This window comes from Microtus oregoni, unplaced genomic scaffold, assembly GCF_018167655.1.
Source record: "Microtus oregoni isolate MIOR12 unplaced genomic scaffold, Mior012 000180F_ref0000267, whole genome shotgun sequence".
NCBI classification, from domain to species: Eukaryota; Metazoa; Chordata; class Mammalia; order Rodentia; family Cricetidae; genus Microtus; species Microtus oregoni.
The window spans coordinates 474076-490370 of NW_024544838.1; the positions used below are offsets into that span (position 1 = coordinate 474076).

Consider the following 16295-nt stretch of genomic DNA (forward strand, 5'->3'; position numbering starts at 1 on the left):
CCAGTTTCTGCAAGATGGCTCACAACTTTCTGTAATTCCAGTTCCAGGGGATTATTATAATACCTTCTTCTGGTTTCCTCAGGCACCAGGCATGCATGCAGTCTACGTACACACACACACACACACACACACATATACAGCAAAACACATAAAATAAAATAGTTAAATGTCAAAAGGCTCTTTAAGTGATTTTGTCTGTTTAGATTTAAGGAGCATTCTAGAGCATTTGCAAGTGCCTGAAACAGCTAGCTGCAGGGGTAGCGGAGCAACCCTCCAAGCACTAGAGTGCTCTCCCACTTCAGGTGCCCTTAGCTCCATGTCATGTCGATCGTGTCATCCTGCTGAAAAGAAAAGGCTGCAAATTTGCCCAGCTCTCTGAGACCTGACCTGAACAAAGTAAACACCAGGGAGCTGAAGTGAGCACGGAGTCCTTCTGCTTGTTCCCAAGTGTTAGCTGCTAGGATGTTCTGTCTTTTAAAAAAGAAAATTTGAGTTTCAAGTATTTGGTTCTTAACTCATCGCATCTCTTCAAGATAGAAATTATAACTCACATCGTTGCCTAGCATTGTATGAAACATTATTGGGAAGAAAATTCACATAAGCCCTAAACATCCACTTTGTTTAAAAGTGATTTAGAAGCCATTTAATATGGATTTCCTTGGACACAGTGAGCAGGCACATACTTGAAGAGGTAAATTGAATTGTTCACTTAATTTTCACCCTTTAATGGAATTCTCCTGCTCCCGCAGCTCTCTCCCTCTCCCTTCCCATTGCACCCTTTCTTTCCCGCCCCCAGCCCCAGCCTCCCTTTACTAGCTTGTTTTCCATTCGTTGCTCTTTCAGCATTTGGAGCTCAGCTGAAAGGTTAGGGAAATGCCCCTTTGATGCACCTTAGCTTTGAAATGATGTGATTGTTCTTTCATCCAAGACTACACAGGGTGACTTTCTCAGTGCAAACGTCTCTAAGCTTTTGTATCATGACGTATTCTGTCAAAGTTAGGGAATCTAAAGAAGGAATTCAATCTCTTGATCCAGAGGTAATTTTTTGCATACTGTTCTCTGGCCCTAACTTTCTATAGGAATGAAACTATGAGGAGCTTCCTTGTCCAAGTGCAGGGAAGCAGAGGGCCAGCTGCAGAAGCAGATTCCAGTGGGAACTTTTTCTCTGACGCCTTCTAACATTTTCATAAGTGATCACTCTCTGTTTATACTGCAGCAGTTATTTTCTTGGACTGGAGGAGGCTCTGGATGGAATTCTTCTAAAATTACATTAAGCAATTATAGGGGACTCACATTCTTGGAGCTAAAGCTTGTGCTACCCACAGAACACCCTCTGGCTGGAAAATCTCTGCGAGGCCTAGAAATACTGGAACCCAGGACAGCCTACTGTGCATCCACTTCTATGCCTACTCAACTAGAAAATAAGGAGAAAGAAGCACAGCACGCATCCAACTGACAATAGTCAGTCTTTCTTGTGCAGTCACAGTCTCATAGAGACAGAAAGCACCGAGGCCAAGCTCCTCCTTTCCCAGATGGAGATGCTAAGGGTCAAAGAGACTCTATGGCAGGGCTGGGGCTGACATTCTTGTCTCCAGAGTCCAGATCCTGGGTTCTTTCCACTACACTAACTAGAATTGCAATTTGGGTGCCGAATAAGCCTAGTTTGGAAGCTACACAAATCCAAAGGGAGATAGTTTTCCTATTCAGCATCTTAAATTGAATATGAATAGAAACTGGGCAAATCCAATCTTAACTGCAAAACTCAGGGCAAATGCCATATTTGGGTCCTCTATGTCTTTAAGGCCTTCTTGAAGGAATATTCTCAGGACTGCTCTTTCGTCTCTGAAGAAGAGTGTGGTTAGACATGGATGCTTGGTCTCTTTATAGGCCTTTCCTTGAATACTTGAGGTTTTTTAGACATGAACCATTATTCTTAAAGGAGGATCTGATAAATCATGACAGAATTTTCCAGACTAAAATGTCTGAGAGTTGGAACCAGTCAGAAATTTTTAAAGTAAAAGTGTCCTGGTAGTTATTTTGTTGTTGTTGCTGTTGTTTGTTGATTTGGGAGGTTGGTTTGTTTGTCAACTTCACACAAGCTTGAGTTATTTGGGAAGCAGAACCTCAGTTGAGAAAATGCCTCCATCAAATTGCCTAGAGGCAACTGTGTGAGGCATATTCTGGATTATTGATTGGCGTGGGCAGGCCCATCCCATGGTGGGTGGAACCACCTGGAGCAGGTGGTTCTGAGTTGTAGAAAAAAGCAGTCTGAACAAGTCCTGCAGAGCAAGCCAGTAAGCAGTGTTCCTCTGGGGTCCCTGCTTCAGTTCCTGCCTCCAGGTTCCTGCCTTGAGTCGCTACTTTGGCTTCCCTCAAAGGACTCAAAAAACAAGAAAAAAAAACCTTTCCTCCTCAAGTTGCTTTTGGTTATGGTGTTTTATCATAGCAGTAGAAATCCTAAGACAGAAAGTAAATATATATATATATTTGAAACTAAGAAACTGTCTCTTGGGGAAGGTAACTGTAAGAGATTTCCAATCCTAGGACTTCCATTGAAATTCTAAGAGCATAGAAAGAAGAGAAAGAAACCTACCATAACGACCTACAGCCGTTTGCTGGGTCTGCTCAAAACCAAAAGCAAGTCTATAGAAGGAACAGTTATGATTCACTTCCCATGATTGCGCCCTAGAAGAAATGGTAGAAGGACTAGCATATGAAATGGGAGGGCTGGGTTTGTTCTGGAAAGACAGTGAGGAGAAAAGGAGAAGGAATTGGTAGACCAGATAAACAATGCATTTGAGAATACAGCCTCTAATGAACATCTCTGGGAAAGTAGATTATTTTGCCTACAAAGATGGAAGTTGATAGGTAACCTAATATCTTTGAGTATATGAGTCTTATGTATATGGTGATAACTACTCTTTCCTGGCTACACAAAGAATAGAATGAAAGTTCAAATGGCCACAGGAGGGATTTCAGTTCAATATACCAAAGAACTTCCTAACAGTGAGCCATGAGGGGTGATAAACACTGGAACATGGAACCAAGAGAGTCTGCAGAAATTCCTTTCCCAGGGATCCTTAAAAATAGAGTTTAGAAAGGTCAGCTGAGAAAACAGAGCCTGCTGCCTCCTCATCAGGTCTGTCTCTGCCTGCTATTCCTTCTTTTCTGTTGTCTCTTGTTAGCTTCGGTCTCTCGCTCTCTCTCTCTCTCTCTCTCTCTCTCTCTCCACCTTCATCTCCAAACCGCCTTTTCCCTCCCCTTTTGCAGCCAGTGCTGCCCCTGTCCTGCCCCCAACCCCTGCACAATTGACTCCTGGCAAATCTTCCTGGAGCTGACGGTGTTCGTGGGGTCAGACTTCCATTATCTTTTGGTTAAGCACAGGTCTACCCAACTGCTCATGAAATGAAGCCCCACACTTACCAACACTCGTCAAATTCTAAAAAGAACCGTCAAGGTACTAAGTCTGGTTTCCTAATAGTGCTCATCCTTTGGACCAGATCAAAGCCTCCTTTTTGAAGTTTGTCTGACCTGTTTTAGCATTTGGTCCCTCTCATCAATGTGGCACTTCTAATATCTCATAACCTTTTCCTACTGCACTGGGATCCTTAAGGGCTGTTTATTTCTGTGTCCTCAAATCTTCCCTGAAATGTGGGTCAGACAGAGGAGTATAAACATGTTCAGCTCTTTAGCAAAGACTCCTAGATGGCTGACCTTGTGTCATTGGGAGTCTCTACAACTCCTGAGGGTACACTTGTGACAGTACATTTTTAACAGTAACTAACTCCAAATATAACACTGAATCCTGTGATTATAGGAAAGAAAGCAGGGCCCCCTGGGCCCAATGGCCCCCCAGGACCTCCAGGACCTCCAGGACCCCAGGGACCCCCAGGGATTCCAGGAATTCCTGGGATTCCAGGAACAACTGTTATGGGACCACCTGGCCCTCCTGGCCCTCCTGGTCCTCAAGGACCCCCTGGCCTCCAAGGACCTTCTGGTGAGTTCTCCTGTCTCCCACCCCTTAGAAACCTTGTCTGTACTTTTGTAGAGCAGAAGCAGGTGATCTTCAAACAGTGATGACGTACAGTAAGAAATCCATAGTACAGTGGAGAGCTAGAAACTGAACAAGCTCTGATAGGGCCTGGCCTGCTCTAACTCTTGTTGAGATCAAGCTGTGCCAGACAGGCCATCTGTTCTTGCCCCATGCCAACCCTTCCATCACATTCTGTCTTTGGCTCTAGACTTCCATATAGTGAGCCAATAAACTCATATGAGCCAAAAAACAGAGGTATGAGAGAGAGGTCCCGGCCATTCACTGGAGTTCCTGTACTTACAGATTTGGCCTACTCTGATTTTCAACATGGAGTGGCACATGATGTTTTATGGAAATAGTTTGTAAGGAGGAATGTCGGGGACTGGACAAAATGGCAACCCTGTTACAGTTTCTTCCCATGGACTCTGAGAGTCGTTTCCCATTCGTGTGGACAGTAGCCACTTCTAGTCACATGGGTAGAAATTTATGAATCACTCAGGCTGTGGCTGTAGCAAACCCAGACACCAAGACCACTCTGTCCCTGAGCCAAATACTCCTCACACTACACTCCATCCTTAAATACCATGCTGCTCATTCAAATGCCATCCCATCCCTTTGTGTCTTTCTGCTGGAGCCCAGCAGGGCACGCAACAGGTACAGCTGCAGATGCGAGGCTGCCTAATTAGAGTTGACAGGAGGCAGCCCGCCTGCACTCCTGCTAGTTGTTAGTTCCTTCTCCTGCTCCCATCCTGTGTCTTAGGTTTTTGAAGAAATGGACTCTTACAGCTGAATTCTCCAGGTCTAAAATTTCAGCCGCAGGACTCGGATTCTTTCCCTTATAATTCAAGCAGGGCTCAGCAGTGTTACCATGGCCACGAGAGATAAAGTTGCTTTTTTTTAATCCAGTCATTCCACAAATATTAATTGAGCAATTTCTGTGTACAAAGAACTATATTGCTAAGTGGTCCCTGGTCTCATAGAGTTTATGACCTAGAGTCTAAGAGACACATGTAAAGAAAGAAGATCTTTATAAATGACAGTGGTCCTTGTGAAGCCAGTAAGAAAAGAACAAAGGGCTAAAAAAGCAAGTGCCATTGTCTTGGGGACACACAATGACAGGCATAGCATAGCCTCTTGTTCTCCGTGGGTGCACAGTGGTACGAGACCAACTTCGCTGCTGGGATGTAGACCCTCTGAAGATAAGGGTCAGGGGCAAGAATAGGAAGGAGAGGATATTCTCTCCCATTGACAGGCCCACGTTGTGCTGTGACTTCCTGCAGCTGTGGGCCTGGAGAAGCAAATTCCTCCAGGGATGGCTATGGGAATCCTAGTTCTGCCCCTGGCTGCAGAACTGAGAGAGCGAGCGGGAGAAAAGAGCCTGGCACTGACTGCCCTGTCCTATTTTGCAGGTGCTGCTGATAAAACTGGAACTCGAGAAAACCAGGTTGGCTGGGGATCACTGTCTTTCTGGGGAGGAGGGATGGCCTCAGGCTTGGAGTCACCTTGGAGTCTACTCCCTATGAAATTCCATGAGGCTTTAAGTTCCGTTGCCCTGGAGGTTCTGAGGTTTTCCCTGGCAGCCACTGCCAAGGTCTGAATTGAAAAGCTTTGCCCCAAAGATGTGCCTTTAGCTAAGGGAACAGAATCTTGCCTGGACCATTCTACTCACTCCATGAGTGACGGAGGGTCACTACAGCCACGTTCAGTAGTCTATAAAAATTACCTGCCTGTACACCTAGGCCTGTGGCTTCCAAGCCACTCCAGATACCTGAAGGGCACTCAGACTGCCTGGACTCTGGAGCTGATAAGTTTAAGAGTATGTCCTTGTAAAGCAGCCCACTAGCTCTAGGCTGCGGCCAGCCTGGGCTTCCCTTTTAATAGCCTGAGAAGTTCCTTCCTAGTCTTTGAGCCTCCCAATCTGTCTCTTTTGGCAAGTTCTACTGCCTAGCCCGCCCTTGTCTCCTCCCAGCAACCACCCTCACTACTGTTATTTGGCCACAGTGATAAATCTATACAGTTGTACAGTCCTTGATGGTTTTGTGGGCAATTTTATATTCAGCAACTTATTAGAACTGCAGATGCCCTTGTGAGAGTGGCCAGACAGAGAGTCTTTTAATTCCCATTTTACAGTTGAGGAAATAACGCTCCGAGGCATCGTGTTTGGCTGAAGGGTCACGTAGAGCTCAGAGTGCTACTATTTCTCCCTGAGAAATACAGCTGTTAATATCTCAAAACAGAGGAAAGGGATCAGAATTGGGACACAAAGGGATCTAGAAGCCAGAGGTAACAGTCCAGGACTGCATGACATAGCAAGCAGCCACCACAGTGACTCTCTTCTTCTCATCCTCCCAGCCAGCTGTGGTGCATCTGCAGGGCCAAGGGTCGGCAATTCAAGTCAAGAATGGTAAGAATCAAAGTAGTCTCTCTCCCTACAAGGAGTTTCTCCCTTCCCTCATTCCCAGCCTCCGAATAATCAGCCAGCTTAGCTCCTCCCAAGTCCCTGAGTATCCTTGGCACAGAAGGGCATTTCCTACTCCATCGTGCCCTCTACTGGCTGTCATAAGTAACTGCTTTCACCAAGACAAGTTGCTGCACCCAAATTGCGTTTGGTTTTGCTTTTGCAGTGCAAGGGGGCAAACCCGGGACCTTGTGAATGGTAGCCAAGTGCACTACCATTGGACTGCATCCTCAGGCTCTAAATTGCACTTAGAATCCACTAATGTAGGATCTGAATAGGACTGGGGACATCATCTACCTAAGTTGTCATGATGGTTATGTCAGAGTCACCACGGAATATATATAAGCATTTTCACAAGTGCAAACTCAGGAATGTAGAACTATATTAAATAGATTATTTTGTCTTATTGCTCTATACAGAAAATGGGTGGAAAGGGCGTTTCTCTCAGAGAAGGGGATATGTTAGTCTCTAGCAAATGCGAGACACTAGTGTCTATCCAAAGTGCAAACATGTCAGTGGGGCCGAGAAATGCTGATTTCATGTTATCCCTTCAAGTATGAGATGGGAAAAGAGAGTCCCAGAGAGACTAGGAATACCGAAACGAAGCATGCCGCCTTCTGTCTGCATGACACCCAACAATTCCCAAATGTTTTGTCTTTTGTTTCATTTGACCTTCACAACCACCCTATGATGTGGTATTGCAATTCTCCTTTCTTTTACAGACACAGAAACGAAAGCTCAGAGAACTTAATTAACTGGTCCAATATTTTGTAGCTAAGTTAGGAGATAAGATTCCAAACCACAGCTTGCTGACTCTTGGCACTGTGCTGTGCTACTTCAGTGATGTGTGTGTGTGTGTGTACACGCCACTGAATGATTAGGTTCATTTTCTTCCCCTAAAGAGACATGAACATTCATTAAAGAACAGTGCTTTGAAATAATGTCCAGTCTCCAGGGTGCCCAAAGCCTAAAATGCATGAACCCCCAGGAGTCTTGGGAAACAACAAGCCAGCCAAGATGCCAGATGCTTACAGAGCTTGGCATGGAAGGGAGGGGTTGTGAGCGGAAACAGTAAATAAAGGCTACCAAACCTGCTACTTGAGGACAGCTTCTAAGAATGCAGTCAGTCCTCACCTGTCTGTGCTGAGTTCCCCTAATCATCAGACTCAGCTCCTCCTTTGACTGCCACCTGAATACCCAGCTATCTTAGTTAAACTGGCTGTTGCTGTGAAGAGACACCATGCATGACCACAGCAACTCTTATGAAGGAAAACATTTAATTGAGGCTAGCTTACTGTTTCAGAGGTTTAGTCCATTATCATCATGGCGAGAAGCATGGCAGGGTACAGGCAGACATGATGCTGGAGAAGGAGCTGAGAATTCTGTATCTTGATCCACAGGCAGCAGAAAGAGACTATCTTCCACACTGGGTGTAGCTTGAGCATATGAGACCTCAAGGCCCACCCCTGCAGTGACACACTTTCTCCAACAAGGCACATCTACTCCAACAAGGCTACATCTCCTAATAGTGCCACTCAGCGTGGGCCAAGCATTCAAACACAGGAGTCTATGGGGGCCATTCCTATTCAAACCACCACCCCAGCCTAATAGCCTCACAAGTACAAATAGGAGCAGAGTAAGAAAAAACCCCTAGGAGCCCTGCAGAGGCTCAAGCTCTGTGGGACCAGGGTCCTTGGTGACCATAATCACCATCCATCTGGAAGAACATGGTCAGACAGGAACCAGATTTGTTTGGGTATCTAAGTGGTGGCCTTAATGCTCATTCTGTGGCAGAAGCCGCTCATTTTGCTCCCACTATCATAACAGAGCAAGACAATTTCCAGTCCCTCTGGGCTAATTCCAAGTCATAGTTTACACTGTAAGCCAGAAGTGAGGAAGGCAGCGGTGAGAGGCTACTAGACAGAGAAGTCCATAGACATACTGGAACTGGAACCTACTACTAACCCAAATGGCCTCCTTTTCCCTCATACTCCAGAGAGGCAGACCTTCTGAGACTGGTCAAGGATGGATGTTTAAATCATAGTATTTTTGTGTGAAGAACAAATGGCTGAAAGAAAAAGTCCCAATGAGCTTAGGTTGCCTCCTCTTGTGGTTGGAAGTAAAATCTTTCCATGTGCAGGATGGAAAGAGAAATATTCCTCTATCCTCCCATGCTTGGGTCCCCAAATGAGTTACGGATATGAAAAGATGCTTTGCCAAGGGTGCCTCATCTCCTAGGCACCTTCCCATATCCTCCTAGCTGGTCCACGGCAACCTGGCAAGTTATCCCCGAGTATCGTGAAGTTCCCCCTCACCTCCAGGGCCTGGTTACTAGTGGTTACTATCCCTAGCTGCCTTGGGATGTGAGTGATCGCCCCAATACCCAACTACCACTAGGTAGTGCTCCAGACAGATGGATCATTTGATTAAGTGGTTTCCTGGTGCCCTCGGGAAGCTTCCCAGAAAGGAGTGGGTGGTGGAGGAGCCATAGAGAAGAATCTATTAAGAAGGTAAAAAGACACAAACCTCTGAGACAAGAGAGGAATTCGGATGATACTGCTAGGGAAGTGAAATTGAATACTAAGACTTAGCCTGCCACTCAGTGTCTGGATTTTGCCTGTGCAGTCACCATAACAACAAAGAAAATCTGGTTCTGTGCTTACTCTCCTCTTGCACCATCACCACCTCGGAGTCCAGCTAGAAGATAAAGAGCCTTGCTGATGAAAAGGTCGAGAATGCAAGGATAAAGACGGGTGTGCAGATCCGGAGGTCCTGAGGCAGGCCTAGAAGCCACTTTACAAACAGTACACCTCTCCTGCCTCCAAATGTTCTTCTTAAAGCATGGCCCTTGAAACTTATGGTCACCAGGGCTAGATAGGGTTGGCAGGGAATGGGGGAGTGGTACTGCTTGGTATTTATTTGTTTCTGTTGCCCAGATTATCTTGACATGTACTGAGTGACTACCCTTCTCTCATACTGAGATCTTTCAGGTGGAGTGCTCAATGACTGGTCTCGCATCACTATGAACCCCAAGGTGTTTAAGCTACATCCCCGCAGCGGGGAGCTGGAGGTACTGGTGGACGGCACCTACTTCATCTATAGTCAGGTAGAAGTGAGTACGGTCTTAGGCCTAACTCTTCGTATATCCAGGGTGCAGATCTGGTGCAGGCCACCTAGGGGCACTGTGGAGCAAGCCAAGACCATCCAATGGCTAACTTCCTGCTTTGCTGGCGCAAGGGGTGGTGGATTCCACACTGGGAGGGAGCTGACGGGAGGAAAGACCAAGGGAACCTGTTTCATTTTTTCCCTAGCAAAATATGACTGAAAAACTGTAAAGAGACCGCTCCCACACCCTGCTGTCTGACTCCCTCTTGTAGGGCCCCAGGCCCTGGTTTCCCCTCTGAGTTGTTTGGTTCCACAGACGGACCCATCCTTGCTCTGAGTTTTTGAAACTAAGCCCCAGAGCTGCCAAGACCCCTCCCCACAGCACTGCTAAGCCCCAGAGCTGCCAAGACCCCTCCCCACAGCACTGCTAGCTTGGGCATGACAATGACAGTGCTCCTGCAGACCTTCTCTCTACCTCAAAAAGATTTCTGACTGTCTTTCCTTCCTCTTTCTCCCATCTGTGTCTGTCTCTTTCTGTTGTTCTTGCCTCCTTCATGATGTCATCCTCTCAGACCTTTCTCCCCTCCACTTTTGTCCTTTTCCTGCCCTGGGCCCACTCCCCACAGGTCTGCCAGTGGCCATCCATTTCCATCCCTCGTTGTGTGCCTGCATCAGGGCTGTCCTCAGAGCTAGAAAAAGTAGATAAGCCTGCAGGTCAGGGTTTCTGGGTGGCAGGCAGGAAGCCGGCAGATAAACAGGACTGAGGAGCCAACATACGGCTCTCAAGAGGAAGTCAGCAGAGAAGTTGGGTTAACAAACACCTGCCAGGCACACAACGTGTCCTGATATAGCTTGGTCCTGGCCCAAGAGAGTGTGGCACTTAAATACACTGTTTCCAGTTAAAGAGCCTGCAGAGTCATTTTGATGAAGTGATTTAAGGTGTCAGATGAAGGAAGGTCCCCACTCCTATACAACATGTGGGCATAACCTGTGGATTAAATTCCATTTGGTAGTGGTAAAAAATCAAAGCTCAGGGTGGGATATGCCGACAAAAGGTAATGGAAGATGGAAAGTAAATTTCTGGACCCAGGGGAGGATTAGGAATAGCCCGTATGAGCTAAGAAAATCTCCGTGAGAGCAGGCCGTAGGTTCTTACTTCCTCCTTGGCCTGAGAATGAAGTTAGGAGCCTAGGATTTGCTATCTCATTTGTATGAGCTGGCTCTCCGTAGCTCAGGACCTGCGTCTCCAGCCAGCCAGTGGGAGGGCCAAGGTGTGCTGAGTCCGGAGAGGAGTGCAATACCGGAGCGGGTGTTGCAAGCTCAGGAAGTTTCTGTTCGCAAGCTGGAGAAATGGGAAGTGATTATTGTGAGCTCCCTCAGGCATCACAGATTCCTAAGCGCTCTCCTAAACAGTCTTCAGGATGGGAAGCGGAGGGTAGTGGATCTGGAGTGCCCAGTAAGCACTGAAAGTGTGCAAAGCAGAGCTTCGTGCCAGGGCTAGGGAGCCAGGCCAGTGAAATGGAAATGAGGCTCAGTTCTTGGACTCGAGCAGTCTGTAAGGAAGGTTCGCTCAGCCCCTTGAGCCCATGGAGTAGGAGGACAGTGATCCTGTCACCCTGCTGTTCGTGTTGACCAACTGGCACCACCCCCCTGCGCAGGGTAGACTGGCAGCTCTCATCTGAGGAGGTTTTATCTGCTCAGCAGGGGAGGGCCCACCCTCTTTTTCCTCTCTCCCCCAATCCCTTCTCGTTGCCTCTCACCCAGGTGTACTACATCAACTTCACTGACTTTGCCAGCTACGAGGTGGTGGTGGATGAGAAGCCCTTCCTGCAGTGCACCCGCAGCATTGAGACAGGAAAGACCAACTACAACACTTGCTATACTGCAGGCGTGTGCCTCCTCAAGGCCAGGCAGAAAATTGCCGTGAAGATGGTGCATGCCGACATCTCTATCAATATGAGCAAGCACACCACCTTCTTTGGGGCCATCAGGCTGGGCGAAGCCCCTGCATCCTAGATTCTCCCATTCCATCCTGTCCCATGCCCCTGCCCCAGGTTTGGGAGCCAGGACTCCCAGAACCTCTAAGTGCTGCTGTGGAGTGAGGTATATTGGCGTTGCAGCCACAGAGAGAGATGCCCCAGTGCTATTTATTCCCCAGTGACTCCAGGATGACAAGGCCTGTGCGACTTCCCACAATGACCTTGAGTTGCCAGGACAGTTGATGGAGCCCCAGGGTTTTCAAGAAGCAGAACCTCCTTAGGCTCCTTGCTGGCTGGCTTATCGTGACTCCTCAACCCCTAGGTCCCTCATCAGATGTATCATTTGTTGCACTAAACTGAAGATCCAAGACAGTAGGCCACAAAAAGCAAAGGTGCACTCCAGATTCTAGGGGTGACCCTCTGACTCCAAGGGGGCTGCTGCTTCTCTCTTGGCTGGGGGTGGCATCAGGTTGCAACTTAAGGAAAGGATCAGGTCAGAAGAAGGCAAGTGCCTGTGGCAGAGACCTGGGCAATTAGCTGCCAAGCAAGCATCCTTGGCAGAGGAGGCATTCTTGCTGTATTGCACTATGACCTACAAGAGGCTCAAACAGCTCTTCCCACTCAGGCTGAGAGGTACACTGTGGCAGCTTGCTGGACTCCAGAGCTGGGAACTTTGCTCTACCTTGGAATCATTGCAGGCATGGCCACACCCCTGCCTATGTAAGAGCCCGATACTTAGGGCTGCGCATGTCTCACTTTGTTTACAGCTCTGCTCCACTCTCCGAAAACTACCTGGAGTCTTCCCACCTGCCACCCTCCCCAGACTGACTAGAAGTCCTATCTTCTCTCTCCATAGTGCCTACCTCTGTCTGAGACAGGTGCCTCGTGTGGGACCCATCTCTTATGAGTCTGGTGTATTCTTTAAATGACCTGGTCACAAAGAATTTTCCGTTGATTAAGCAATACAATTATGCATCTAATTCTAACCAAATTGTGTCTGGGAGCAGATGGTTAAACTGGATAACCTCCAAAGGCCCTTAGAGTTTGAATATCTGAGGCTCTCGAAAGTTACCACTACGGTAGACTTCTAAATTCCCAAAGCCCAGACTCCCTTGGACATTAGCAAAGCAGGGCTTTTCTACCTGGCCCAGAAAGGGGGAGAAGTAGGAATTGGAAAGCAGGGAGATTTGTTCATGTTCGTTGCAACCCCAGTGATCAGCCAGTCAATCCAAGTGATCATTAGGTCAGGGACCGTTAGGTTAGGTCTCATCTGAAAGAGCAGCAGCTGATGGCCCACTAGCCCAGTCTTCTTTCAGAAGCAGATTACTGTCACCATAGAGGTCTGTGCTGCTCTCCTAGAGACAGCCTCCACAGCAACCTGTCTGACTATTGGGCAGGGCTCTGACCCCTAGTTCAGCTCCAAAGGCACCTCCACCAGTTTTCTGGCATGGTCCTACACTGGGATTATTCACACACTTTCTTTCCTATTGCCTGGCCTCAGAGTGTCAGGTGCAGCCCAAAGCAGGGAGGGTCAGCCTTGTCCAGCCTGCTCCTCATGCTTCTGAAATGTATTTCTTTCTGAAGAGATGGAAAATGCATCCCTGAATGTCATTAAGAACAACAGGTTTCTCAGGTGCACCTCCATTTCCAAGTAGCCACATTGCTTGGTCCTTCAAGGGTCAGGGCAGGAGGTGGCCGGGCTTTGTCTAATGACAGCCTTCCAACCAGAACTGAGGTAAACTTTAGACCTGCTTCTCACCCTGAAGGCCTTGAACAATCAGCAGGGGCAGCAGGAACTACCAAACCCTCTCCTTAGTATTTGAAGATTACTTCCTCTTTTATTATTTTCTTTGAAGAACGCGGGGTAGAGAATATGAGAGTTATATAGGTAAGGCTGGGGAGGTAAAGGGCCTTGACTAAGATCTCACCCAGTGTAAGTCACAGATTTGAGCCTTTAGTGAGGTCTGACTCCCAGGCTAGTCCCTTATCACAGCACTGTGTGGAATTTGGGGTCCAGGAAGAACAAATAAAGGTGATTGTATGGAACTGACATCATTGGGGGGTCCTAGGGAGAAACTTAACAATCTTCAATTTTCATCACTTGATGGTACTGCCTGTTTTCTTGGCTGCCAGGGGTTCTGTGGGAGAAGACTTGGGCGTTTTCTTGGGAATCAGCCCCAGTGATCAACCTTAAGAGTTCTTGTCTTGAGAAGAATCTTCCATTCGAGCTCTGGGTCCCACAGAGCAGGTAGCCTTCAGGATCTTTCACGCATCTGATAAAGCAGCAGCCATCCGATGGGGAGCTACCATGGGGGACAAGACTTCCATTTCTAACCCTAGACACAAGTTCTGGGAGCCGTTCTGCTTCCTATAGCTGAGTGTGACTCTTCTCTCCTTCTGCCATATTACAAAGACCTTGATGTTGCCAGAGTCTCTCAAGAATGGGGTGGGGGGGGGCACCTGCTAAGACACTTCTAAAGCCCATGGCTGGGAGGAAACCTAACTGTGCCCCTGCAGGACCTGCCAACCCCATCGCACTCTGTGCGTGCAGATCATAGGAGAATTGGGCTGTTCATCCTAACCCCTCACAAGGAGCCCTAGGAGAAGAGGGCTGGGGGGAGGAAATTGTAGAGAGTGGGGAGGCCTACTGTGCTATGGCCATTGGCGAAGTGGTGCAGCATTTACTGATAGAAGAATAGGGATAGATATTTACAGTTTGAATTGTTAGGATGTAAAGTGACCCCAAAGCTAGCAGAGAGAATGGGACATGTTTGAGTAAGCAGATGACAGGTTTGAAGGGAAATTGCATGGCAGGAGCCTCTACCAGCTGCCTGAGCTTCAGAAGCCAAGTTGGCACAAAATGTGACTGCTGGATGTTGTTTGGCTACTGGTTCCCTGGAAAATGTAGCATTTGCCTTAGCTGCCCCTTTATCCATCCTGAGCCAAATCTCTGTAGCTTAGGAAACAAGAGCTAAGGACCCTAGAGGTAGGCGAGAACTTTGATCCTCATGTGAGGGCTTGTGTTTTATGCAGCTTCTAGTAGATGCAAACAGATCTAGAGAAATTTTGACCTAGAAAGGCTCTTAGTAGGACTACAGCCCAACCTACATCCCATCCTGTTACTCGTGTGAAATGATGCTCAGACAGGGAAAATGGCCTGCCCGGGACAGTGAGCAGGTCCCACCTCCAGACACAGCAGTTCCCATGGGGCCTCCTCTTTCATACACCCACAGACTCAAGGCTAGAAGTGCTTGTCTCCCTTCAGGAGCCTGGCCAGGCAGGGAGTAGGCCGCAGTCTTCATCGGAACTCGCCTCCTCATACACACTACCCCAAGGCATTTGTTCAGCTCCTGCCTCTGGGCTGGAAGGCTCTGGACTGACTCAGAGCCAGGCAGTTTTTAGGCCTCCCTAGTGTTGCCTGAGTTCCCACCCTTGCCTGGGGTCTCCCTAGGCCATGTTCACCACAGAACCTGATTTGTTTTTTTTTTTTTTTAAATTTACTTCAGGGCTCTTTCTAGGAGGGGTGAGGTGTGTTTCTTTATTCAAAAAGCTTCCAGCTGAGATGGGGGTGAGGGAAATTTGTTGTGAGAATGGCCTGGAACAGGCCAATGCTGCTTTGGGGAGTCAGCATCCTGTGTGAGATACTGTGTATATAAACTATATATAATGTATATAATTAGGGATGTAAGTTTGTGTAAATTAACGGTTTATTCTTTGCAAATAAAGTGCTCCCCTCCCCACTCTTGAAATCAGCTTGAGCTCTTCCTGCATGTCACATGCTTCTTCATAAGTGATGCCACGACACATGAGCTCCGGGGAAAGCTCGAGAAACCCATTTTGATGAGAGTACCAGAAGGAAACTAGTCTAAGATTCTTACCAGTGCATCCCACTTACTCTCTTTGCACCAAACTATGCATCTCCAGCTCATTTACCTTGGCTTGAGGTCTTGCCAGAAGGCATATTGTCACAGGACAAGAGCATACAGCGTGGGGATGCCTTCAGCTTGAAAACGTGGCTTCTACATCTCAAGCCTTGCCCAAAACATCTTGGAGAGATCCAACCTTCAGCTCCTCATTAATATACAAATTGGCTCCCTTTGCAGACCAAACCAGTGCTCAGGGATGTTAAGTAGCTCCCCCAAGACCACTCAACTAGTAAGGGTCTCAGCCTGGCTCTTTCCCTGGTGTGCAGTCCACTCTGCCATGCTGCCTCTACTGCCTGGCCCCATGCTGTTTGCTGGAGAAACCCTGTCTATTCTATTCTAAGGAAGGAGATCCCAAGAACAGACAGCCAGTAACAGGTAGCTCAGGATAGTAGATGGAACTTTTCCCAATCCCAGCAGCCTCTGTCCTGTTGCGGAGAATGTGACCCCCAAGTAATGTGGATGAACCTGAGCCTGCAGTGGTCAGATAATAATGATACCCAGGTTGGTCCTCTGGCTGCTTTGGAGAGTGGGTTTCAGTCGCAGAAGCCTAGAAAATTTTAGAACACTTTGGGAACACAGTGGTAGACTATCTTTAGTGTCAGGACCTGGGTTTGATGCTCAGCACCAAAAAGAAAAAGAAAAAATAAGACACCGTATAGAAGGAAAGTGGAACCTCTGGCACAAGAAACAGCACAGGCAGAAAAGACCACAGCAGACGACCACACTTCTGTCATACAGTGTACAAACAACCACATTGACTAGGCATTTAAGACAGAGCAGGAATTTCACACTGT

The 16295-nt window shown here is 47.6% G+C and overlaps 1 protein-coding gene across 7 annotated transcripts in view; it reads left to right on the top strand.

The window, feature by feature from the left end:
- The window catches only part of LOC121445373 (ectodysplasin-A), a 386169-nt gene extending 372112 nt beyond the window's left edge, over nt 1-14057 (top strand). For 2 of the 7 annotated variants that reach the window (XM_041647491.1, XM_041647493.1), the window contains 5 exons: nt 3818-3997; nt 5443-5477; nt 6386-6437; nt 9473-9603; nt 11361-14057. In XM_041647491.1, coding sequence (XP_041503425.1) covers nt 3818-3997; nt 5443-5477; nt 6386-6437; nt 9473-9603; nt 11361-11612 — 650 coding nt within the window. In that variant the 3' untranslated portion in view covers nt 11613-14057. The remainder of the gene's footprint in view (nt 1-3817; nt 3998-5442; nt 5478-6385; nt 6438-9472; nt 9604-11360) is intronic. The other 5 variants (XM_041647496.1, XM_041647497.1, XM_041647494.1 and 2 more) reach the window with 4 other exon arrangements.
- The last annotated feature ends 2238 nt before the right edge of the window (nt 14058-16295 follow it).